This window comes from Chelonoidis abingdonii, chromosome 8 (assembly GCF_003597395.2).
Source record: "Chelonoidis abingdonii isolate Lonesome George chromosome 8, CheloAbing_2.0, whole genome shotgun sequence".
Classification (NCBI taxonomy): Eukaryota; Metazoa; Chordata; order Testudines; family Testudinidae; genus Chelonoidis; species Chelonoidis abingdonii.
In genome coordinates, this window is record NC_133776.1 from 23801285 (window position 1) to 23827900 (window position 26616).

Genomic DNA, 26616 nt, shown 5'->3' on the forward strand with positions numbered 1-26616 from the left:
AAGAATAAACAATTCTTTATTAACCAAATAATTATATTTATACTTTTAGAAACAACTTTTCCTGCATTAACTTTTAGATTATTAACGTTACATCCAATTCAACAATGTGTATTAGTCCTCCACTGCTTCTTTACAATTATAGTATCTGCTTCTTTAATAAAGAATGAAGTACTTTATGTATGTGTCAGTAATATTTCCTATTCAAGTACACATAAAAGATGTAAAGAGAAAAGGTTAAGTATAGTCAAATAGTATGAAGGGCTGTAAGATGTAGAATTTTTTTTATGAAGATACAGGATCTCCTAAACAGAAGATTTCCTTCTGATTTGATTTTAATATTATAATACAATTCTAATGTCTAAGTGTTCGGTTACATTGTTTTTATTAGAGAATCTAGGTGACAAAACTGAAACATACATTAAGGGCCTAATCTTTCTCTAAATGAAATCAATGGCAAGATCCCCTTTAATCAATGAAAGTGGGATCAGGCCTCAAATTTGTACACTGGTTAATATCTAAGGACAGTATATTTTCAGAATAAGATTTATTATCTGTAAATAGTCTGACTCTGACTGTATGAACTACAAATGGGTCTTAGTAACATTAAACCATAGGCATTGGCTTTTACTATAATACCTGAAGAAACCCCATTGCATTAAGCAAGCAGAGAGAAAACAGTCTTCCATTCCAAAAATACACATAACATGCCCTGTTTAAGTGCAAGAATGATAATATTAAATAATTTAGGGATCTGCAAGGGAAAAAAATCAATATGGTTTCAGAGTAAACATGTTTTAAAGACACCTCAAAGGTTGATATGATTAAAAAAATCTACATCTTGGCCATGAGAAGTCAAATGCTGTAACTTAAAAACAATAGATTCATTGTTCATGCTTATATTTATATATCATCTACAAGTCCTTCCAAGTAATAAAATGGTGCATGAACTTTGACACAGATAACATACATTAAGAGGTTTACTTTTCCCAATAAGTCATTCAGTTTGTTTTCTCCTAATAACTTTAAGCCAAGGGAACTTTTAAAAAAGAAAACAAAAGTACAAAGAAGGAAGAACTTTGAAATAGTAACATTTTCAAGGCAGGTCAACAATTTTTAGGTTTACCAGATCCTGGATTCCTTACAAATCAGGACACAAAATGATACAACACAGCCACAAACTTAGCTGATAGAAGAAGAATTACTACAAGTAGCATTTCCTGCATATATGTTTTTAAAACTATCATTTACAGAGGGAATGGTGTAATTATTCAATATTTAGTTCATATACTTCTACTGTCTGCTGAACCAAATTTGATTCCCATACCAATCTGGTTATGAATGCTAACAGTCATATCTATTGTTCATACAAGGGAACTGCAGTATATTGCCACAGAAAATAGAAAACCCATCATGCTACTTAACTCTAGCCCTAGTATAGAGAATCTGCAATGGTGAAAAATAATGGGTTACCTTCAATGGAAACACACAAAGGATGCAGAACCACTTAAGAGATACAATATAAAGCCATTGAAATCAATAAACTACATACAGAAAATCAACTATGCAAAAGTGATAAATAAGAATGTTGATAAACTTAAATTTTACTTAAAAACTAGTTACTTTACTTATTTTTAGACTTGTTAACATTCTGAAATCAGGGAAATTACCATGAATCTGGCGATTATTCAATAGCTATTGAATAATTTTATAGTATAATTTTAAATCTAATTCCACCAAAACCACACTGGTATTGCTTCAGCCACAAAAAAATAATTTTACAAAAAATGAATTTAGTTCCTGTGTAAGTTGTATAGCATGGGTAAAAGATGTAGTTTTACCACCAAGCCTGCTGAAAAGTTTGAGAGATTAGCATAATTGTAGGAAAAAAGCCTTGGAAGGCAAAATATTATAGCTTACAGTATACAGAAAAATGATTACCCAATAAAGTGCTTTTCAGTGGTAAATATTTTCTTTTACTGCTTAGACCCAGATGTACTAGCCAAAGAACTGGTATCTTCAAGAACATTCAGTGGTCGAACGACTAGACAAGCAGGGCACATTAACACTTAAAAAACAGGGATTGGTCTATGATCTAGCACCATTATCTTCTCTGAAAAAGATCCCATTCGAATCATTATACAAGCCATTTATCTTTTGCTGGTTTTGATTGGGACGTGCGATCCTTTCACATTCAGGTTCTCCACAGAAACTTCAGGTCTTCTGGATCCTGCAATCAGTGGCTTTGGGTGGGGTTTCTCCCTGAAACAAAACACAATCAAAACCATTGTATAATGCTTGGTGAACAATAAGATGCATTGGTCAAGTATTTTTTCCATTTACAAAACACACAGTGAATAATCTAGTTGATTTTATGCAAGCCTTTATGATATGTATTTAAGCTGTTTTACAACTTAGAAGCATCCTCTGCTGGTAAAACTACTAGCATGTTTCAGTGGATGAGAAGCTTTAGCAGCCTAGGCTTTTTGTTGAGTTTATTGTGTATCTATGTATTGATAAGAGACAGCTGAAAACTGGCATATTGGCAGAACTCACTGAAGTGAATGGGAACTGTGCCTGATTAAAAACTGAGCAGTAATCCAGAGCTGGATTTGTCACTCAGTTTACATGAGCACAATTTGCCCATGGAATACTGCAGGAGGGGCTAATGCAGCCTCTGCAGTGTTTCCCCTCTAGGACTGTGCAGAAGTGACACATGGAAAGCACTCTGCACGGTTTGGGAGAAGGTGAAACAAGGACTAGTGCTTCTTACCACAGTATTCCCTACTCACTCCAGAAATTAGTTTGAGCCAGCATTAACTCTTGCTGCATATATCCTCCATGGTTGATACTAAGCAGCTGACAAGAGCAGCATACCTCTTACTGGAGTTATGCTGATAAGAAAAGACCAAAAGAGAAGCATGGAGAAAACAATCTATGCTGAACAGACATTCATCTGACGAAGTGGGTATTCACCTACGAAAGCTCATGATCCAAAACGTCTGTTAGTCTATAGGTGCCACAGGATTCTCTGCTGCTTATGCTGAACAGATAACTACTGCCTTCATAGATATGGAGCATGCTCTTCCCCACAGATTCCCTGGTCTCCGGGGTTGGATGGCCTTGTCTCCTCCTGAATCTACGCATCTCACCCCAGGGGATACTGCCAGGAGAGGAATATAGCAATTTTCTGACCTTCTCCTGCTCTTTTCCTCAAGGGAATGGACCAATCCTCCTCTGAGTAAAGAGTGGAGGATTCAGCCTTAACACAGTGATTCCAATTTGCATGTGATCAATTTTACCATTATTCTCTATCTCTGTTTGAGATAAAAACATACTTGTCAAAAAAAAAAAATTGTAAAATTTACAAGTTGAATTATAACCAAATAGGTTAAACGGCCAAAACTTCTGAAAGCCACACCTAGTATTTCCTCAAATTTTAGTTATATCAAAGTACTACTCTGAATTACACTTCAGCTACATAATCTGTGAAGCAGAGAGTAAGTATATTATTTCTCCTCAAGGTTCCTAACAGGAAGCTCTTATTAATGAAATACAAGCATATGCTCATTTTCTTCTAAGAAAAAGGGAAGACTATCAGCATAATTAGAGCCATTACAGAAACCGTTTCTACCTCCTTGATCCATCTTCCTTGCTTATATGATGGTTACTTCTGTGATTTGGAGCTTCTAAATTGCATCTAGCTCCAGATGTTCCAAACTTCATAATCTCTTTCTGCCATTCCTCATCAAATATGTGGGCCTCAGCTGCAAAAAGTTAAAAACGTTGTTTTAAACTTGATGAAAACCTAAGAGAGTATTTAGCTACAATTGCTACATAACTAGTCAAAGCAATTGTGTTATAACACAAAGTTTTGTCACTGGAATTTTATATAATTTAATATATTACTGTTCATTCAAAACCATAAAACGTTACAACTCAGATTACCCTCAAGTATGACCACGCCCTCTTCCAACACCTCCTCCACTCCCCCACAGAATAGCATTTTCAAAAGTGACTGATGATTTGGGGTTCCTCACTTTTTAGGTGTCCAACTTGACACCTACTGAAGGGGCCAGATCAACAAACCAGCACTTCCTAAAAAAAAAAATCAGGAGGTGTGTGCTGGAAGACTTACATTCATCCAAGTTGATAAATTCTTGATTCAGTTCTCGATCACCAGTTTTATTGTTCTTTGATTTTTTAATTACATGGGCACGATCATGAATGTGATGACCAATAGCCATTTTTTCCAGCCCACTTTCAGAATCTTTAAGCGCTTTTCTAGTCTCTTTGATCTGCTCAAAGAAGGGAAATTATATTGCAATTGCTACTTCAACTGAAAAAGTGGATTATACAAATTAGTTCTCAGAGTTTTATTTTTAACTCAAAATAAATTTGTTTTAAAATGAAATTTATGAAAAAAACCAGATGCTTCCTACTGAATCTATTTTAATTCCACCGTCTGAAAGACTGATAGCTCAAACAATACTCATCCCACTGTTGGCAGACAGGAAAGATAATATTACCACCCAACAGTTTTTAAGAAGAGAATATACATGCAGATTATTAATTGTTTCAAAATCTGTCAGAGTCCAGCCTAAATATAGCCCCTGCAGAGAGCCTTAAACATTCTCCTTGACAACACAACAGATAAGTATGTGTTGGTATTCTCTACATGAAAGGGCAACTAATTACGAGGCTGTCATGTTGACTTGTCTGAAACTCTTGGCCCCTGCTTATCACTGTGTTCATAGGTATATTATTAGAGCCTTTCTGATAACCAAGTGCTGGCTTGAGCTCTGATATGATTGGCTGTGGGATATTTTCAACAGCATCATACTGCTTGCATATAATCTTCCATGAACCTTGTTTGAGGGTTCAAATTTAAATTTGAATTTCTTAGCAGAATTAGATGCACAGCAGCTGCAATGAAGCTAATGAGAGGGCATCTTCATCTGAAGCATTATGTAAGCATTTAAAAGTCAAGTACTTAGGCTCAACAGATAATTCAAAGTAGCTATTTTGCACTATTATGGGTACATAAAGTGATTTGAAGTAAAGTCATGTATAAATGCAGAGACTTAGTATCTTACGATTGCAAATATTTAGGTGTAAATATTCCCCAATAGGCAAAAGGAATATGACATTATACACTGGTTCAAAAAGCAACAAATGCAAACTGGTAGCTGTATTACTAACCTATTCAGCTTTTGAGAAAATGGGTATACAAGTAGCTTTAGTAGGGAATACCACAGGATATAATGCCTTAAAGAGTATTTTCAAACAGTATCTACTCTAAGATATACACTCTATTACACCACTGCTATATCTTTCTAAATTATAGAAATGATTCACCCCAGTAAGCATTTTAAAGGAGACTGAAACTGAGTCTGCATTAATATACAGTCTGACAATTTAATAACACTCTACAGCCATGTCTCAAGAATACTTACACCTCCTGGAGCTGTGCGGGTCTGAGCTGAAGCTTGAAAAACCTTTGGTGGTTCATCACCTATCTTGGAATATGTCATCACAGAAGAAGAACTGAATGAGTGCGCATCTGGATTGAGTGAGAGATGATCCTGAAATTGATACACTTCAAATTAATACAAATATTAAAGCAGGCATATAACCTAAGAAGAAAGAACAGTATCCCACATTAGACACCTTCTCCATCTCAATATTACTTTAGAGGAATTACATCAGGAAAAAATAGGGGGGGAAGTCTGAGTTTGCAGTATCCTCTGTATTTGCCAGTGAACCTTGCTTTAAGCCCTGATCATGCAGTCTGTCCACACAGAGGGACCCCTCTGCCCACATACAGCCCTATTGACTTCAGTGGGATGTGCTTTTGTGAAGTTTATTGCAGGACTGGTACTTCAGAAGGGAAGGAACTGTCTTTATGTCTGTGTCATATACAGAACAAAGTACACAGTCTGCACTTAAATAATAAAATAGTCATGTAATGTATTTGGGAGGATATGGGTATAAAAATGTTTGAATGTTCTACTGTCATCAGTACTGATAACAACAAAAATGTTTTACCAGAGCACCTTAATTAATTAAACACGTTTGACCACATTCTGTTCGAGTACATAGACATAACTGGCGTACAACTGATCGTATAAAGAATTAAAATTTCAATATTTTCTGGGCAAAAAACAAAAAACAAAACATTTTCTCTTTGCACCCCATAGATATCATAATATGGCTTTTTATAGGACTTCCTGAATAACTGTTTTAAAACACTATTATTCTGGTCAATAAATAATACTTTTAAGACTGAATTTTTGAAATGTACTTACAAAATTTCTTTGCAGTTCTAGCATACTGTTTCTCATGTTTGATATAGTTCTGTCAATTGCAAAGAAAGGATCTCTGAAATCTGAATTCTGTTGGAGGAGAGAAATTGTTAGCTACAGGAAAACACAAACAAAACAAAACAATGAAAATAAACTGTGAATTTTAAGGCTGTTCTTTGACAAGATAATCCAATCACATGCATGTTTCCGAAGATGCAACCAAATAAACTTCTCACAAGCTTTGTAGAGCCCACGAGTAATTCACAAATACAAATGAACTGAAAACAAACTCCTTTTTTTAAAAAATTAAAAGCCACAAAGCACAGGTGGGAAACTTGGGATTGTGGAGGTGAAAACAGAAAAGGGAAGATCATAGTTTTTTAGAAATTATTGGAATGTCAAAACAAGCACACATTTAGGATGGCACTGACAATTGTTTTTGGTCTCTGTCCCTTTAAACCTCTCTTTGGACTGACTAACCTGTTAATTCTGTTGACATCCAGAGAACCAAACAAACTAGAACTGCAATATGTCTTTCCACCCTTAGAACACCAAGGTAGGCAGAGCATCTCTAATGTGCAAATCTCACTGGCTGCATTCATAAACGTAAAGCAGTCAGCCAGAAAAGGACATGAATGAGGATCTAGGGCAGACTCCAAATGTTATCAGTGAAATTCTTCAGACATTGTTAGCAATTGTTCAACAAAGGTCTCATTAGGTAGTGCTATGACCTCCATAGAGCAGGGGTGGGCAAACTACGGCCCGCGGGCCAAATGTGGCCCATGAGCTCCCACTGAAGGTCTGGGGCTTGCCTCGCTCCAGCCACAGAGCAGGGCTGGGGGCTGCTCCACGCAGCTCCCGGAAGCTGCAGCACGGCCCCCTCCGGCTCCTACATGCTCCAATGGCCCCCTCTGGTACTGCAGGGGCAGTGTGCAGAGCAACCTGACTGCGTCTCCACATAGAAGGGACATATCGCTGCTTCCAGGAGCCACCTGAAGTAAGAAGGGGTCCAAGCTTGCACCCCTGAACCTGTCCCCACACCCCAACTTGAGCCTACATGCCCCTGCCGCACCTTACCCCCTGCCCCAGCCCGGAGCACTTGCCCATCCGCTGAATGCCTTGGTCCCAGCCCAGAGCACCTTCCTACATCCCAACTCCTCATCCCCAGCCCCATCCCAGAGCCCTCACCCTACCCGCCCCCCCCTGCACCCGACCCCTGAGCTTCTCCGGACTCAGTTTGTCTACATCTTTCTGAGGGTGTGGTGCCCAGAACTTCAGCTGAGGCCTCACCAGTGCTTAGTAGAGCAGGACAATTATCTCCCATGTTTTATATATATCACTCGTTAGCACACCCCAGAAGATTAGCCTTTTTCACAGCTGTGGCACAAACTCGCATTCAATTTATGATCCACATTGATCCCTTTCAACTGCCACCTAGTCAGTTATTCCCCATTTTGTTGTTGTGCATTTGATTTTTCCCTTCCTAAAGTGTAATATTTTGAACTTGTCTTTTTTGAATTTCATCTTGTTTTCAGACCAATTCTCTAATTTGTCAATGTCATTTTGAATTCTAATCCTGTCCTCCACAGTGCTTGCAATCCCTTCCAGCTTGGCATCATCTGCAAATTTTATAAGGACTCTCTCCACTTCATTATCCAAGTCATTAATGAAAGTCTGAACTAGTACTGGACCAGGAAAGACCCCTACAGGCCTCCACTAGATATTTCCTCTCAGGAGGACAGCTAACCATGATAATTCTTTGGATATGGTCTTTCAATCAGTTGTGCTTCCACCATGTGGTAATTTCATCTAGACCCCATTTCTTTAATGATATACCAGTATTTGTTACTCATGGCTAAACTTCATTAGGCACAAAGAGGTGTGGAATGGTGTTCTGATCAGAAAGATAAACAGAAACAGACATATCAAGAAACATATTTGCTTGACAGACCTTTGAGTAGCCTCCAATTTTTATAATTCTCAGTCACAAGATCTACATTTACACATCAAATGCATTATATCTCCTTTGGATAAAGTAGACAGCAGACCTAAGAGAAGCAGCAAGTAGATGAGTGACTCCTTTCTGACTAGCATGCACCACATTGGGTTAACCTAATGAACTACTGGAAGCTTTAGTTGTTTCATAAATACTGCATAAGTAAGCATTTCTTCACCATTTAAAAGTTATTTGCATAATTCACAACTTATTATTTCAAGAAAGCATTATGGAAAAAATGATTTTCCTGGTCATTCTGGAGTAGGGATGGGAAGGAAATCTTTGCACATCACTGACAAATGACTTAGAATTAAAATGCAAAACTATAAAGTGAGCAGCTAATTCCAATGTCGCACAGAACTGCCTTATAAGAAAACATGTCCATATCAAAAGGGACAGCCTGAAGGAGAAAAGTGAGCCTTTGAAATCGTGTAATTATTGTAAAGGGTCTGAAGAAAACCTGAACAAGCCTATGTCACTGGATTAAGTTAAATAAAGCATCTGTCTCTGTCCAGACAGGGAAGAGATTATAGGTTACTCTACTGCTCCCAAAAATATACTTCAAAACACACAATTATGCTGGCTGAGTAAGTTTAATTTAAGGATGTCCATTCCCGAAGCCAATTTAAACACTTACGTATATGGTAAATACACTGACGCCAAAATTCCATTTTTGAATTTGATTTGAAAATCATGACTGTTTCATTAAGAGTGAAACAGGCAGTTCAGACTAGTGCACATTTTAGAGTGAGAGAGACAGTTCTCTTGTCAAAGGAAATGTTATCAATGTTTTTGGGTCCCCCAAATTCTCTACTCTCTTCTTCCATCCAGAAAGTCTAATCATGGCCATACCTACAACCTTCACTCCAATACTCACATATACAGGAGATATTATTGCTTAGAAGGTTCTTGACAGCGTTATTTTCTTTCATCATCAATGGAGAAGCTAATGACACTACTGCGGTCTACTTTTGTTTTGGAGAACCAGTATCATTGATATCATCAGCAGGAACATGGTATTGCTATGGAAACAACATTTCCTAATTAATTATTTAATTGCAAAGCAGCAAGGAGCTTGCTTATCATTTGAATGTCTTGTATCAGAATGATGGTTTCCAACCACACAAGCTAGTGTGCATCTTCCTGTCAAAGCTCTCAGTATTCCCATTTTCTTCTGCATTGCACTCTTCACCCATCCTGCAATAACACTTGAGACTCTGTGTCAGAGGCACTATCATTGTGGAAAACATCTCCATTTGTTAGAGTTGTTTTATGTTGCTTCCGAGTTGGCTACAAGGGCCAAAGAGTGACAGTGATACAGGGATGAGTTTTATCTGTGTAAAAAATGTAAAAGGATTTTTCCCAGCTATCTGCCCCCCCACCCCCACCCCCAGCTATTGAGGACATTCCCCATCAAACTAAAAATGTTGGCATAATTCAAGTTCTGGTCCTAGAACTGATGTTGCCCTGCAGTAATACTAATCAAAGAAATTATCTTTTCCCCAAAAGTTTTGTAAATGAAATAAAAGTATATCAGTTTTTAAAAGGACAAATCAAACTATTTAGAAAAAAAATTTTCAGCAGCAGTATCAAACTTGATATCAATAGAATATTTACTCAACCTCAGCATTTTCACTAGATAAAAACAAACATTCCTTTGTTGTATCACTCAGCATTTCTAACAAGCAACTACAGTAGTTAGAAAGCTCCATGTAGCTACGATTTATTCTTGTTTTAGTTAGAAAGACAATACATACATGTCAGCAAAAGTTACAAGGGCTATTTCTCTCAGGATACTAACCATGCTACCAAAACTGCCAAAGGGCATGAGGGAGCAGCTCTCTGCCTGGAAGAAAAGTACCAGTTCCTTTTAGTTACTGTACCAATTATGCATCATGGTTAAGGGAAATCCAGTGCACTTTCACATATAGCAACTGAAATAATATGTCTTTGGCAAAATTAAAAAAAAACACCTGTTATTTAAGGGGACTTCAGTGAGTTATAATATGTTAAAACAACATAACATGAAACAGTTTTCTGTAGACACAAGAGTACAATTATTTCAAAATAAAAGCAGATGACTGCACTCACGCTGAATAAATCGTATTTACACAAATGTAATAAAAGTACTTAAATAATAAGAAATCTGTGTACCATAGCAACATTTATACTAGAGGTAATTAAAACGTCCCCTGCTTCCCCAAACACTCAATTCTGCTTATGTAGCAGAGGCAGTCACAGAGAGGATAATTAAAACCAACAGGTCTGTTTCTACTCAACAAATTTACATAACTAAATTACAAAAGGCTGGCATAAATTTTAGGGCAGAAAAATTAAAGTAAGTGATACAGCTGATCTACTCATAAGCTCTCATTTTATGTAACGCAAGAGATTAATATAGACTTAAAAATGAAATATATACATATTCTCTAAAATATTCAGATCCCTCAGGATAAACCAAATCAACCCTACTGTGTCAGCAGTTTCAAAGGTCATTGCAAAGAAGTTCTAAATATATCTATCATCACATACAGAACTGTCTGAAGACTAATAAATCCACAGTGCATAAATATATTCTTGTACAGATGCATAAATAGATGCAGCTATGAACACTGTCAGATACAGTGGCTGTAAAACTGACTAGTTGGTCTTGAATATCCCTGTATGAGAAAGCAGTTGAAATGCTGGAAAACAAACACACACAGCCACCTAAAAAAATGTGTGTGGCTCATAAGGAGTATAACGCTTTCTAATAATGCAAGTTCAAAATGGAATACAACATCTGACTGCAGAATATTATACGCTGTATGGAGCCATATACATTGCAGCTAAGGCTGATGGCTAGTATTGGGAAAAAATGCACAAGTAACTGTCACGACTTCCTTTCATATCTAAACAATAATTTAGTTTTTGATCATGGTCAATTAGAAATTAAATAGCCTTTATTTTACAATAAAAATGTAAAACCATTTAATATTTGCCTAATAGTTTAAATTCATAAAAAGCTCTGATTCCACTACAACTGGACATCCATAAAGGTGGCTTCCTCAGTAGTAGAGCAGGTTAAAAAATGAAAAAAGAAAATCAGCACTTTGGGGTTTTTTCTATAGCAGTTTTGAATTTTTTGAACTTTTCTCAACCAGTTCTACTTAATAGCTGTGGTAACCAAAATCCAACTGTTTATTGAAAGAAACTAAAAATTCATAAACGTGACAAGTTACAGCTTGAATCAGACACACTGAAGACAGTTTAAGAAATCAGAGTATTACTGCACGTGTTAATGCACTGTATTCTTCCACTCCCCTCCCCATCCAAAAACAAAAGTTAAAACAAGCTTTGTGATCTGTTTAGAAAACAGTGTTCAAACAAACCTGGAAGAACAGTTAAAATCTTAAAACAACAAATCTGATTGCTCCCAGATTGTTGCAACATACATTTTGTTCCTTTTTAAAATGAAACTTAGGCACTATAATTTACTTAAACACAGTAGGAATTATACTTTCATTAATGACCAGATAATTTCCCAGCATGGACTCAGACAAAAAAGTTTTGAAGCTTTTAAATAAACTAATTCTTCTTAAAGTGTATAATTTAAATCTGTAATAAAGACACTGATATGTCCCTATACAACAGCCAAGGTATAACACCAAGTCTGACTGAACCATCCCTTGAGCAAAAATATCTACACCCAAAAATTCACAATAGTTTCTAAATATTTATGCTTTGAAATGTTGAACTTTATGCTTTTGAAATGTTCCTCTATCAAACACATTTCGATTTCATCTGAATTCTTCATTATTCCTTCTCTAACACTTATGACTGGAGCAAACAAGCACACTGAACCACCATCAGGTCATGGTATCCAGCACTAAATTTTCTGTGCAACTTGGCCACATGTTTTAGAGCAGCCACAAGGATTTTTTTAAAAGGATATTGAGGTGACTTTAGGCACCAGGACTAGGCAGATGTATTTTTCTTGGTGCTCTTTCAAAATACTTCAGCGTCCCCAAACACTAAGCTCCTCCCAACCACAACTCATGTTCCTCTGTGCCTCACAATTGTTGAGATTAGACAGTGAGAAATCCCACTGTTTTTTGTTTGTTTTTTTTTAAAATAAGGTCAAGCCCATATTTAAGCATTTGCTGAACTGAAGCCTGAGAGCCTACTCCTCCCATGGACTTTAATGGAAGCAGAATCAGACCCCAAGTGGGTCCAACTCTATCTATAGTTTAAACTAACTTTCAGCTTATAAGCACAGGGGAAAGAATCTGCCAGTTACTCTTCTGACCTGCAAGTGACAGTTTAAGCTCCAGCTATTTTTATTAAGCTCCAAATATGTAAGTTTGAATTACAGTGACTGATTTTGGCAAAGTTCCATAACCCCTGTCGTCGTGTTATCCTTGAACTAAATGGCAGTAATTCATATCTAATTTAAAACAAAGTCAAAATGCTTTGAACATAAAATATATTTGTCATATTATTTAAAAACATATATCCTTTCTAAACCAAGAAATCAGATTAGATTTAGCAACAGAAACATTGCCATAATTGTCACTGCACAACCAGTCAGTTGAAAGTGTACTTCATATAAGACAGTCTGTTGCCAATTTTCTTCTCTTTTGCACAGAGTCTCCAGGATTGTTAGACTTCATATCATTTACTTGATCTTCCTTAATTGTTACAGCCATATAACTGGTGGCAAGACAAAGAAGGATCAGGCTGAATGCAGAATATGAAGCGTCAATTCAAAGTAAAGAAATTGTATAACGCTTAACATTATTCCAACATTTTAGATGACTAGGTTTCAAATGTGTCTTACACCCATGAAAATGGAAATTCAAGGTTAATGATGAGCCATTACAATACTTAGGCGCAGATATAACTGAACGAATTATGGAGAAAGCAATATCCTTCAATATTCTAAAGCCAACATCATCTGAACACATCATGGTAGGTAAATTAAATGGAAAATCAAAAACTTAGGGCCCACAGCATTATAGGCCTTCTTCCACAGACTGAAGCCTCTCCACTTCAAAGAGCAGATGGTTTGTGGAGGCTTTGCAGGCCAGTAGCCTCAGACACCTAAAGGACATTGATAGTGGCTAGCTATGAATCATCCAACTTAGATGATTTAATCTGCCATACACGTTTAGGGGCAGATTTTCAACTGGAACAACATTTATGCACCCTCATACTGCTTCCAGTAATTAAATGCATACATTCTTGACTATATTTGTGTGTATAATTATGTAGGCCCAAGAGAGGAGTTTGTAAATTAAAGGGATAACTTAGATACACCCCCTTTTAAAAATCTTTTCTTTAACATTATTAAATAAAAGAAATTCATATATAAAATAAAGGGAAGTTTAGGGAAAACTCTTCTATTGGAAAATTTTATCCCCTGCTGTTTAAATATTAGCCATGCACAAGTGTTTTTTTCATCACCAGGTCTAACATAAAACAGCTACAAATGAGTTAAGTAAAACTCTTATATAGTGCTTTTCATTCAGAGATCACAAAGCACTTACAACAGGTAGGCAAGTACCATTATCCCCCTTTTAGGGTAGGTAGAGAGATTAAGTAACTACACCAACGTCACATAGGCCAGCCGTAAGGCCAAGAATATAACTTTGATCTCTTGTTCCCAGACCAGTGTCCCATCCATTAGACTAGGTTAGAGTCTAAAATTGAAGTGTTATGCTAGATACCTGAAACAATTAATTACTGGTAAAGGAAAAAAATCCTTTGAGATTACGAAAGGACTTACTCTCTGATTTCCTCTCAAAGCAACCTGAGAATCATGGTGTCCTCTTTGACCTCGAGCTCTTTCGCCACCCTCTGTAATACTGAGAAATGGATCTCGTCCAAAAGGATCAGAAAAACTTCTCATCATTTGACGCATGTATTGATGCTGCGCAGCAAAAGGCTCCCTAGGGAGTGGGAGGAAGAAACAAAGAAAACTCATGAATATTCTTTTAGAAAGTTAACGTGACCAATTCCAAACTATGTAAAATGATTAGGAAATAGGCCAGGCCTGCTGAGCAATAACCAGAACTCCACTTAAAGCCACTAGACAGACACCTCATCACCTTGATAGCAAAAACTGTTTTCAATGGACAGCTCCATTGTAATAAACCCCAGGGAGGCAGAGATTTCCACTTATTCCCTCCATCCTGCTGTTCATTTCTCCATGCATATCTCTCTTCTATTCCCCATAACTCTTTTGCCTCATCCTCCCATCATCAACCCCTCTGGCTCTCAACTCTCCATATTTCATTCTCTTCCTCATCACCTTTAGTGAGGTCTCACATGCTTCAAATCCATCTTCTTTTCAACCCAATCTCATACCTTTCCTGCCTGCCAGGCTTTAATACCATCAAATTCATATTTGTTGGCTACACTTCCTATTCCTTTCACCTGCTACATCTGGAGTTCCCTCTCAGTTTTAAGAGCATCACCCTGCTCCACTTTTGTCTCCCAGCTGGTCCATACACTAACTAAAAGCCAGATCTCTAAAACTTGAATACTCCTATCTTCATATTAGGCTTGGTTCTCCGTCTCTCCATTTGGTTGTTTCCATCCCTCCTACATTTGTTTTTTCCCCCCACCTTCGAGGCCAATACCATTCACTAAATCCATTCCTGGCTCATTCTCCCTTATTTTAACCTCTCTGTCCACCTCTACTCATCTCTCTTTCCCTCCAAATATGCCCTTTTATCCCCCTCTCCATCTTGGAAAGCATTTTCTCTCCTTCTCCTACCCCCACTTACCCCTCTAAATCTGATCTTGTTTTTTCCCCATAAACTCTCAATCTGTCTCTCCACATTCCTGAAGAACAGTGAACTCTTTCTTTTAACCTCCTCCAGATCCAGTCTACCCCATTTACTACCTTCTCTGCTACACTGAAGCCAACCTGAACAAGGTAGCTGCATCTCTCCTTTTAGCTTAATTCAAGGGATAATTCTTAATCCTTCCCCTCTTCAATAGCTTCTTGTCCTCCTTCCCCTCATCCTTTTCATGTGTGTCCATCAGGCTTCTGCCCACAGTCCCTCTTCTTGGCTCTAGGAAACCTTAACCCCTCCCATGGTGCTAACTGCCTCTATGTGAATGAGTCCCAAATCACCCTCCTAGCCTCACAGGCATGTCGTCTCCAACATGCAATCATCTCCTCATACTCACTAAAGGTTAATTTCTTTCCTTACCACTCTCCATTAAATACTACATCCCAGGCTTATAGCTATGTTGCCACCCTTGACTTTTCTCCTTCCTCCATACCTGTATCTCTCAGTAGGCCCCATGGTGTACAGAAGTTTGTTTTTAAAACTGGTTACATAAGACTTGTCTTAAAAAAATCTACAGTTATATTTGTAATATTGCGTGAAGATGTTTATTAAAAAGCATGATTTTTAACCAAACAGTGTCTCTAAGCTATGCATGTACTTTACATCCATGTCAGTGCAGACAAACAATTCCATGTCTAGAAGTAGTTTTTTCTATTAAGAGCAGTCCCTAACCCACCCTACATACATGATTCCTAGTTTAGCTTCAGTCCAAACATGATAAGCAACTATAAGGCATCAAAGTGTCTTGGCAGTTATTCACAGGATAAATGCCTTACTCACAGTGTAAGAAATACAAGCACAAGCAAGTTTTCAGCTGTACAACCACTGTTCTCAAAACCATAAAGCATAGGAGTGTCATCACAATTTATAATTGCATACATACACTTCCATAAAAAGCCTCCTCCTACTCCACAGACTTTAAATATGTTTAGATACCAAAATACAAAATGCATACACCATTTCTTAAATAATTTAATACGTAGGAAAAAAAAACCAAAAAAAAAAACCAACCACACCTATCTGAAGGGTTTATCCATCTTCTCCTTCCCACACAAAGGACAGGTCTCATTTCCCTATTAAGCACCAAATGAAATATGCTCAGTGTGCCATGTCCAAGAACATACAGGACTTATAGTAGTTTTCCAAGTACGGTTTGTCTAGCAAGTTGGATTACATTTCATCCCGTGGGGATACAACTTTCAGGAGAAAACATGTCATGAAAAATGCAGTAATTAAACGTGGTACAACAAAAGGCTTGTTTTTAAAAAACAAAAACTACTGATATTTGGCAATTGGTAAAGGTATTACCTCTATACTTATAAATGAAGCAAGTCAAAGAAACATGAAAAAAATTGAGGCCTTACTTTTTGGCCATCTTGTGGGAAATGTTGAATGATTTTTTATTTCTTAACAACATTCCTCCAATATTTCTGCAAGAGCATGGGCATATAACACTAATGCATTCTAAAAATCTGAAATATTTCATACATAGCATTTAAAGCACTTTTCATCTAAGGATCTCAAAATGCTTTACAAAGGTGAGATTGTAAAATGTGGGCATAGGTATTGTCTAGGAAGCAGACACAAAGAGATTAAGTGTTTTGTCAAAGGCCACACAATGAGTCAGTGGCAGACCCACAAATAAAACAGATCTCCAACTCCCAGTCCAGTAACTTATGCACAGGATCTTGTTTTGTGATGTGGCTAAAGAGGAGCTGCTGGTGCAATCCTAAGTATAGAGTATACAAAAATTTCCAGGTTTGCTAATAACCAACAAGACAGGTTTCAGAGTAGCAGCCATATTAGACTATATCCGCAAAAAGAACAGGAGTACTTGTGGCACCTTAGAGACTAACACATTTTTTGAGCATAAGCTTTCGTGGGCTACATCCCACTTCATCAGACGCATAGAATGGAACATATAGTAAGAACTCTGTGTTTCGGGGGACACGACATGTTCAGTTGATTACTGTTAAATCTCTGAAGACCACAACTCAAATCATAATTACAAGGATAAGGAGTTAGCCAATCTCATTCATGCTACACCTCCACCCCGATATAACGCTGTCCTTGGGAGCCAAAAAATCTTACCGCGTTTTAGGTGAAACCACATTATATTGAACTTGCTTTGATCCGCCGAAGGACGCAGCCCCCCCCCGGAGCGCTGCTTTACATCCAAATTTGTGTTGTATCGGGTCATGTTATATTGGGGTAGAGGTGTAGCTTTGGATTTTGTTTTGTTTTTTAGATTTGACTCCAGCCCATTGTTGGTCCTAGCAGGAATACAAAATTTGCAGTGGTACAGTCTGGTCAGGCATTATCAGACAGTACAAGATGGAGAAGCCCATTTAGGTTTAACAACCCATCATGGAGAGAGAAGATGTTAATTCTTTTTTAAATATTTATAACTCATCTGTTGCTCGAGTTTGAGTTTGCACGTTTCGGGAGGAGAAAGAGGAAGATGTAATGGCGAGGAAAGTTGACGTACGAGTTCCTGCATGTTCCCCTATGCTACAAAACTGACTTTCTCAAGAATTTTTTTTCCTTTTTAAAGCTTCACTACTAGATAAGGATCTTGCACACCAAGCTCCTGTTCTTCACATGTTAAAAAAAATGTTATAAGCCACTATAAGTAAATTTATAATAGAAGCAATGGCAACTCTAATAGCAAAGTAAATCTGTTGTTCCACTATTATGCAGTAATTACATTTGCATTATGATCTAATTGGTAGATAAATTTCCAGTAAAGGTCAAATTAAGACTTTGAGAGGATTAGTAATGGGATACAGAACCTCTCTCATCTGAGGCACAGTTCATACTCCATCCAGGTCAATAGTAATCAAAAGTTTCTTCAATCTGATGGTGAAGGGGTTTACGTGAAGTGATTTTGTACTGGTCTCAGTTCACCTCAAACAAATGTTCATATCACAAAACTGTTGTGACAGTTGCAGTAGAGAAGCTAAGGATTTGGTGGGTCTGAGGATAGAACTATTGTCTCACTTCTACAGGCAGGTCCTCCAACTCAGGAGCTGCAGTAGTTGGTAGGAAAGACAGCCTTTATTACTACCTGAATTGTGTATGCTCTGTGGACAGAAGAGGATCCAGTCTTTTAAACTATCAATCAGGCATAATTCATAATCACTATGGCAAGACAAAATATAAATCATTTTAAAAATGAAAGAAGCCAGATACTGCAAACACTTATGCAAGTAACTTTACTCTTGTGAGTAACTCCACCGAGATATGTTACCTGCAAGTGTAAGCATTTGCAGGACAAAGTCTGAAGTTCCTAAATTCAAGTGCTCTTCATTCCCAGTTGAAAACAACAATGTTCTCAGAAAATGGTAACAAAAATATTATTGCTACTCTTTATTTTAATCATACATTTTATTCTAAGATGTGTGTTCAACTGAATAACCATATTTTTATTACTTTAGAAGATCACAGGGTAGATAAAAATAAATATTTTTTTTAAATAAAAAAATTGAATTTATTTGATAAAATGCTTTTTCAGGAAAAAATCTATGTAAAGATAGTTTTAATTATGATACATTATAGCTCAAAAAGAGATCTCATTATAGAACAGGGATTATAAATTCTAATTCTATAGTATGAGATAACATTCATGTAATGTTTAAGAACAGCTTTGTAAAATGTGTTCCAATAGTTTATGGATTAGAGAACCAATTTTATGGGATTCCAGGGGCTTCTGTATAGATTATTTAGGTTAATCTTTCTATCTACCCAATGGGACTCAGTGTTCAGTCTAGAAGATACTGTCAGAGATGCTTAGTTTTGCAGTTATCAAACTGTAGATTTGTGTCTCCAGAGATAACATGCTTATTAACAGCAAAAATGTTTTAAAATAAATATATAGTGATGAGAAATAACAGACCTAAACCCTATTGTCCCTCTGCAAATTTGTGTATACAGAGTCAATCGATCCCTTACTTCTCTCTAAAAGTGCAAAATTTCAAAAAGTTCAGTGAATAGAAGAAGATGGTTGGGGGCAGAATAGATCTGGACAAGGAGAAGTCTGGAGATAAATGTGAGAAGGGAGGGACACGCAGTAGAAACAAAAGTGAAACTGTTGGAGCAGCATATTCCAGAAGTCTTGAGGTCTTTCTGAGCGTAGCCTTCACTGATTTGAGATCTACCATACCATTCTCTCACTAGAAGGGAAAACCTATGATGGCAGCAGGCTGTAAAAGAGACCCAGTTTGGGAATATTTTAACGAAGTTCCTCTACCCGTGGGTAAGACAGGCATGTGTGCAAAATGCAAACAGTGCAACAAAGAAATGCAAGGCCTGGTTGCCCGAATGAAACATCATCATGAGAAGTGATCCTTCCCAGGAGAAAGCTGCGTTGAAGAATATGAAACGAACATGTCTGAACATGCAGGATCTTTAGGTTGGTAAACTTTTTTCTTTCATACTTCCTTCTTAAGGACTGCCCGTCTTCCTTCTGGAATATTCTTGAATTCTCATGTTTGAGCAAAAAAATATAGTTGTTACTCTATGGTACTATTATTTTAGATGCAATTGTGATAAAAAAATAAAAAGCTGAAATAGGCAGATCTTCCTTTTACAATTTCACCTTTAAAGTAGCACTGAGTGTGAGTGAATGCAATGAGTAATACTAAATGAGTAGTATGGTAATTAAATAACTGCACTGACTTATTTTGTTTAGGAGAATCCATCCTCAACATACAGGATTCTGAAGACTATCCACCTTCAAGATCACCATCATTTTCTACAGTTTTAGAGATATCTGCCATAGTGTTTCAATCATATCATGTACGTCACATAGCCACAGCATATCATCTGTAGCAAAAAGGAAAAAAAATCTCCATCATCCAGAAACAACCACAGATAAGTTTGTAATAAGAATCAGCAGATTACAAAAAGAGGTAATTGATGAAAAAATTGCCTGGTTTGTGCATGCAACAAACTTTCCTTTCTGTATGACTGAGAACCCACACTTCATTAACATGGTTCAGTCATTAAGAGCAGGACACAGTCCACACAACAGAGCAGATGTCACAGGCAAATTGCTTCTAAAAATGAAACCTACATCTATCTGAGTTGTGAAGAATGCACTTTTATGTAGAAATCCATGATTAAATCAAGTCTTCCTGACTAGTGATTTAAATCAATTTGATTTAAATAAAATCCACCCTGGAAGATCACATTTGGAATTAAGTTTCAGAGTGGTAGCTGTGTTCAGAGCCGGCTTATGAATTGCAGGAACCAGTTCAAACACTCAGCAGCGGTTGGGACTTCAGCAGCACTTCGGCAACAGGGAGTCTGCTCCAGGTCTTCCGTGGCACCGAAGGACCCCCCGCCGCCGAAGACCCAGAGCGGACACTCCCCCATCCCCAAAATGCCAAAGACCCAGAGCAGATCGGGTGAGTAAAAAAAATTAAAAAAGCACCTAAGGTGCGGGGTCTCTTAGGTGCAGGGCCCGATACCAGGGAATCGGGGGAACTGACCTAAAGCCGGCCATGGCCAAGTTAGTCTGTATCAGCAAAAACAACAAGGAGTCTTTGTGGCACCTTAGAGACTAACAAATTTATTTGGGCATAAGCTTTCGTGGGTTCTAGCCCACGAAAGCTTATGCCCAAATAAATTTGTTAGTCTCTAAGGTGTCACAAGGACTCCTCGTTATTTGGAATTAAATAATTTAATTAATTCACTATTTTAAAATAAAATTATGTTAGTTCTGATTTGGAATGAAGTCAGAAGCAGCAAAAAGTCACACTGAAGATAATATCTGAAGTGATATAACACATTGGCAAGTTAAAAACAACAGAAGAGATCTAGCTTCTGCACTGGCCTGAGCTATTCAGAAGGAAATTCATCTAGGTCCTGGAAGCATTTTGGCCAAGATCAACTAGTGCTTCCCAGGGAAAGCTGTCTAGAGACAGAGACATTTATAATATTACTCTTAATCCAGACACTATTTCCAGTTCATCAGTCAAAAATCTCTCCTTGTGAGGCAGTGGAAGCCTTTATTATACTAATTTGGCAGTTAATCTAGTCACTGGCTGAAGTAGTAAGCCGATCCCAGTAGCTCTATGTAAAGCAGCTCTGCAAGAACTGTTCCAGCAGTCAATCTCTCACTCTCACATGCTCTCTTACTTACACACACACACACTTTTTTTTCCCCTTGCAAACAATCCCCCATCTGCTAGGGCAGCACTGGAGCCAGAAAAAAAGGAGGAATTATGACAGTTGAAAGTATGGTGGTGTTTCCACTATCCTTTAAACATGTGACCTACAATAAACTAGACTTTACATTTTTCATCTTTCCTTTCATATATAAATGAAAAGTGTTTCTAAATGGGACAATTACCAACAGTTGTGTCTTTCATGTGGGAATCCTTGTTAAGGGAAATTTTGCAGTTCCTGTAAAATCTAGCACATCTAGTTGCCACAATATTGTATGAGTTTCTAGATGTCAATGGTATCAATCAAGTATAAACGTAGGATAGCCTGAGAACTACAGAAAGTTAACCCTACAAGTAAGAATATTCTTCTTGAGATAAGGCCCAGAACATGCTCTCAGGTGTGTACGTGCAACATAAGAATGGCCATAGTGGGCTAGATCAATGGTTCATCTAGCCCAGTATCCTGTCAGTGGACAATGACAAATACTTCAGAGAGAGTGAACAGAACAGGACAATTTATCAAGTGATCCATCTTCTGTCATCCAGTCCCACATTCTACAGAGTTTAGGACACCCAGAGCACTGGGTTGCATCCTTGACCATCTTGGGTAAAAGTTTATGGCGGACAGGTCCATCAATGGCTCATCTAATTCTTTTTTGAAACCAGCTATTTTTTTGGCCTTCACAATACCCCTGGCACTGAGTTTCAAAGGCTGACTGTGCACTGTGTGAACAACTTCCTTATGTTAGTTTTAAGTCTGCTGCCTATTAGTTTAATTGTGTGACTCTGTTTCATGTGTTATGTGAAAGGGTAAATAACATTTTTATTCACTTTCTACACACCACTCATGATTTTACGGTAGCGTATTCTATGCTAGTATACTCCTCTTATTCATCTCTTTTTTAAGATGAACAGTTCCAGTCTTTTTAATCTCTCTTCATACGGAAGCTGGTCCATACCCCTAATCATTTTTGTTGCCCTTCTCTGTACTTTTCCCAATTCTATGTTTATTTTTTTCAGACAGAGTGACCAAAACTGCACATAGTATTCAAGGCGTGGCAAACCCTGGATTTATATAGTGGCATTATGATATTTTCTGACTTATTATCCAGCCTTTTCCTAATGGTTGCTGTTAGTTTTTTTGTTTGTTTGTTTGTTTTGTTTTTTGTTTTTTTTAAACACTGCTGCTGCACTGTGAGCAGATGTTCTCAGAGAACTATCCAAAATGACTCCAAGATCCATCTTGTGTGATAATAGCTAATTTAAATTCCATTATTTTGTCTGTATTGTTGGGATTATATTTTCCACCGTGCGTTACTTTGCATTTACTAAGATTGAATTTCGTCTGCCATTTTTTTTGCCCAGTCACCTAGTTTTGTGAGATTCCTATATAATTCTTCCTGGTCTACTTCAGAATTAACTAACTTGAGTAATTTAGTATGGCTTGTAACTTTTCCATCTCACTGGTCATCCCTTTTTCAGATCATTTATTAATATGTTGAACAGCATTTATTAGTGCAGTACAGAGTTTAATGTTTGTTTTGGTTTTACCCACAGCCAGTTTTGTCTAATGAACTCTGTACTCAGTCAAAATTGTTGTAAACCATGTTAATCCTTGAACAGTCCTTCCCCTAACAACCTCTTCTATGCAATACACACTTCCCTCAAGGTACTGTTAGCACTGTTATGTCAACTCATCTTGCACAGATCACCCGTGAGGCAATTTCACAGTGATATGTATGGAAGAGAAATAGCTCCACTGGTTATAGCTTCTTGTCTGTTTTGGAAGAATGGTGGTTGCTATACTGGCACTAGAAAAGGTTCAGAAAAAGGCAACTAAAATGACTGGGGTAACTAAACTAAGGGCAACTAAAATGATTAGGGGTTTGGAGAGAGTCCCATATGAGGGAAGATTAAAGAGGCTAGGACTCTTCAACTTGGAAAAGAAGAGGCTAAGGGGGGATATGATAGATGTCTATGAAATCACAAGTGATGTGGAAAAAGTGGAAAAGTTATTTACTTATTTCCATAATACAAGAACACACTCTTAGAGATTTTGAAAAAATTTCCTGCCCTCAATCCAGATAAAAAGTCAATCTCCAAAATATTCGTGAACCGACAATCTGGAGGAGAAATTTAAATAAATAATTTAGTCAGGACAATTGAAATGTTTTAACATTTTCAAAATGATTTGATTTTTGATCCTTTTTATTTTACTGTAATTAGTTTAAATTTTACAATAAAAATTTGTTTGGAACAAAAAACCCAGAAATTTTTATCTCAGAAATATCAAATGGAACATGGACATTGAAGAATTCTTGGAAAAAAAAAATTCCCAACAAACTGAGAAATAGGTCAAGATCAACCTTTTCTCAAGAACAGTCCGTTCCAGACAAAAATAATAATAAAAAAAATCACCCTGACCAGCTTCACTGAAGATATTTATTGATAAATTTAATCCTTACAAGTGTCAATAAATGCAATAATGAATAATCTGTTCCAATTAGTGATGATGTAGGGCCAAATTCTTCTTTCAGATATTCTACAGCACCATTGATGGGTGTGTGCTTTAGATTTGTAAGAAGACATTAAGTATCAGAGGGGTACCGTGTCAGTCTGGATCTGTAAAAGTAGCAAAGAGTCCTGTGGCACCTTATAGACTAACAGACGTATTGGAGCATGAGCTTTCGTGGGTGAATACCCGTCAGTATTCACCCACGAAAGCTCATGCTCCAATACGTCTGTTAGTCTATAAAGTGCCACAGGACTCTTTCCTACTTTTAAGAAGACATTGTAACTATTCTATAGAGGATAGAGTTTATAATCTAGATTAGAGACATAAAAGGAGTGGGGGAAGAAGGGAATGAGAGAAGTTACATAGAGTGATGTGATTTGGATTGTTTTGGCATATCTCATACTTCAAAAAAGTTTTGTTTGGTTGGTTTTTTTGCTTTAGTTGAGTCCAAAGCAGACTGTGAAGAGTTACAAAGGGATCTCACAAAACTTGCTGATTGGGCAAGACAAAGGCAGATGAAATTCAATCTTGATGAATGCAAAGTAACACACCTTGGAAGACATACTCCCAACTATACAGACAAAACTTAAGAGTCATTGTGGAGAGCTCTCTGAAAACCTCTGCTCAATGTGCAGAAGCATCCAAAATTCATTAGGAAAGGAAGTAAGACAGAAAATATCATAATGCCACTATATAAAATGCATGGTATGCCCACACCTCGAATACTGTGAGCAGTTCTGGGTCACCCCTTTCAAAAAAGATATATTACAACTGGAAAAAATACAGAGAAGGGCAACAAAAATGATTAGAGGTATAAAACAGTTCCCCTTTGGAAGAAACTAAAAAGACTGGGACTATTCAGCTTGGAAAAGAGACAACTAAAAGCAGCTATGATAGAGGTCTATAAAATAATGAACAGTGGGGAGAAAGTGAATAAGGAAGTGTTATTTATCTCTCCACATAATACACAAACCAAGGATCACCCAACAAAATTAATAGGGAGCAGGTTTAAAACAAACAAAAGAAAGAACTTCTATACACAGTCAACTTGTGGAACTCATTACCAGAGGATGCTGTGGAGGCTAAAAGTACAAATGGGTTCAAAAAAGAATCATAAGTTCATGGAGAATACACCCATCAATAGGTATTAGCCAAGATGATCAGGGATGGAACCCAATGCTTTCAGTGTCCCTAACCTCCGACTGCTAGAACTGAGGAGGCCTCGCCTGATAAAACTGCCCAGTTCTGTTCACTCCCTCTGAAGCATCTGGCATCAGCAGCCACTGTCAGAAGACAGGATACTAGGCTAAATGGATCACGGGTCTGACCCAGTATGCCTGTTCTTATGTTCTTATTGATGCACAATCTTATCAGACTGTGATCCTTAATTTAAAAGTTTCTTTAAGTACAGTACCTAAGAAAAAATCTAGTAGATTTTTCATAATACCTATGCTCCGCATAGTCTATTAAGGCTCTGCATAATATTGAAGTTGTATAATCATAAATCACTTTTTGTAGTTTGTTATCTTTACAGTACCACTGGATCAATTGAAGCATCAGGCAACCCACATTTTCTGCAGTTAAGAAATCATAAAAATATGGATTAAATCTTTTTTTTAAATATAAAATATGGGCATTTTAGCCAATAGGACTGCAATATACAAACAATTTGTGTAATAGCGTGAGAGCATGATGACTGGCCTTTACCTCTGATATGACATTTCACCAACTAGGATGTGATAATACCCATCACACAACACTGACTTCTTCCTAGGGTAGCCTTGAGTGGGGAAAGTGGGAGAAGCAGGGAGATGAGAAAAAGAGCACCAGTATGATAGTTCTGGAAATCAAGTCATGCTTTCTTTACCTGTCATTTCCTTGAGATTAAGAGATGTATTAACCCAGTGTTTGCTGGAACATACTGTAAACCAAGAAATCTATCTGTATCTAACACACACAGGTAAAGGCATTAAACACAGACAGAAAGATGCCACACTTTGCTATCTGGAGGACAGTTATGCAACTATGAACTCCAGTGCTTCATATGCTTTGCATGTACTGGCCTGACCATCCGCCACCGGCAGATCTCAAGAACACAACTATAAAAATGCCAGCCCACTGTCCCCACTGCTAGCAATGGAGGCGCTGTGGACAGAGCTGCAGCCTAAGTCCCTGACCCAAAGTCTTCCCTAAGTGGCTCTGTTAGGTTTCCTCCCCAGAGCAGGACGCTCACAGCCATGCGCCTCACCATCTTCTGCTTTCAACTGTTCCTCTAGTTAGTACTTCAAGAGGGTCGAAGATCCCGGGTCTAATTCGGACCTTTCCCATTCATGTCTCCTCAGCGCGCATCACACTCAACCACCGTACCCACCTGCCCGGCAAGGGCTGCAGCGCAAACACGGGTGGGGCGCCGCCAGTGCTTGGCTCCCACCCCCCCCCGGGGAAGGAGACCGAGGGGACGGACCGGAGGAGCCGGCTCCAAGCCGCCGTGGGTGCGAGGATGAGCCAGGCGAGGCAGACACGCATCAGGCCGGCCGGTGCAGCCCCCCAGCCTCGGGCGGGTGGAGCAGCCAGTCCCTTCCCGGCGGACAGTCCAGCTCTCCGAGCGCCCCGCGGGCTGGGAGCTGCCCCTGCCAGGTGCTTCGCCCCGCCGACCACTCACCGAAAGAAGGAGTCTTCTTCGAAGAGCTCCCTCAGCCCCCCAGCCCTGAACATGGCTGCGACTCTACTCCTCGGCCGGCCTCCCTCCCGACGGGCTGTGGCGCGGGCGTGTAGCCCGCCGCCTCCCCGC

The 26616-nt window shown here is 38.0% G+C and overlaps 1 protein-coding gene across 7 annotated transcripts; it reads right to left on the reverse strand.

The window, feature by feature from the left end:
- On the reverse strand, positions 1-26616 carry MLF1 (myeloid leukemia factor 1). 7 transcript variants are annotated; one of them, XM_032805530.2, is made up of 10 exons: positions 26488-26563; positions 25533-25702; positions 25273-25399; positions 14066-14228; positions 10100-10144; positions 6306-6392; positions 5454-5582; positions 4136-4295; positions 3632-3764; positions 1-2259 (listed from the first exon to the last, which is right to left on the reverse strand). In XM_032805530.2, the coding sequence occupies exons 3-10, from the start codon at positions 25380-25382 to the stop codon at positions 2148-2150; spliced, it is 939 nt and encodes a 312-aa protein (XP_032661421.1). In that variant the 5' UTR covers positions 25383-25399; positions 25533-25702; positions 26488-26563; the 3' UTR covers positions 1-2147. The 7 variants fall into 7 exon arrangements, with proteins under 7 accessions (XP_032661421.1, XP_032661424.1, XP_032661422.1 ...); XM_032805533.2 differs by lacking the exon at positions 25273-25399; XM_032805531.2 differs by lacking the exon at positions 10100-10144.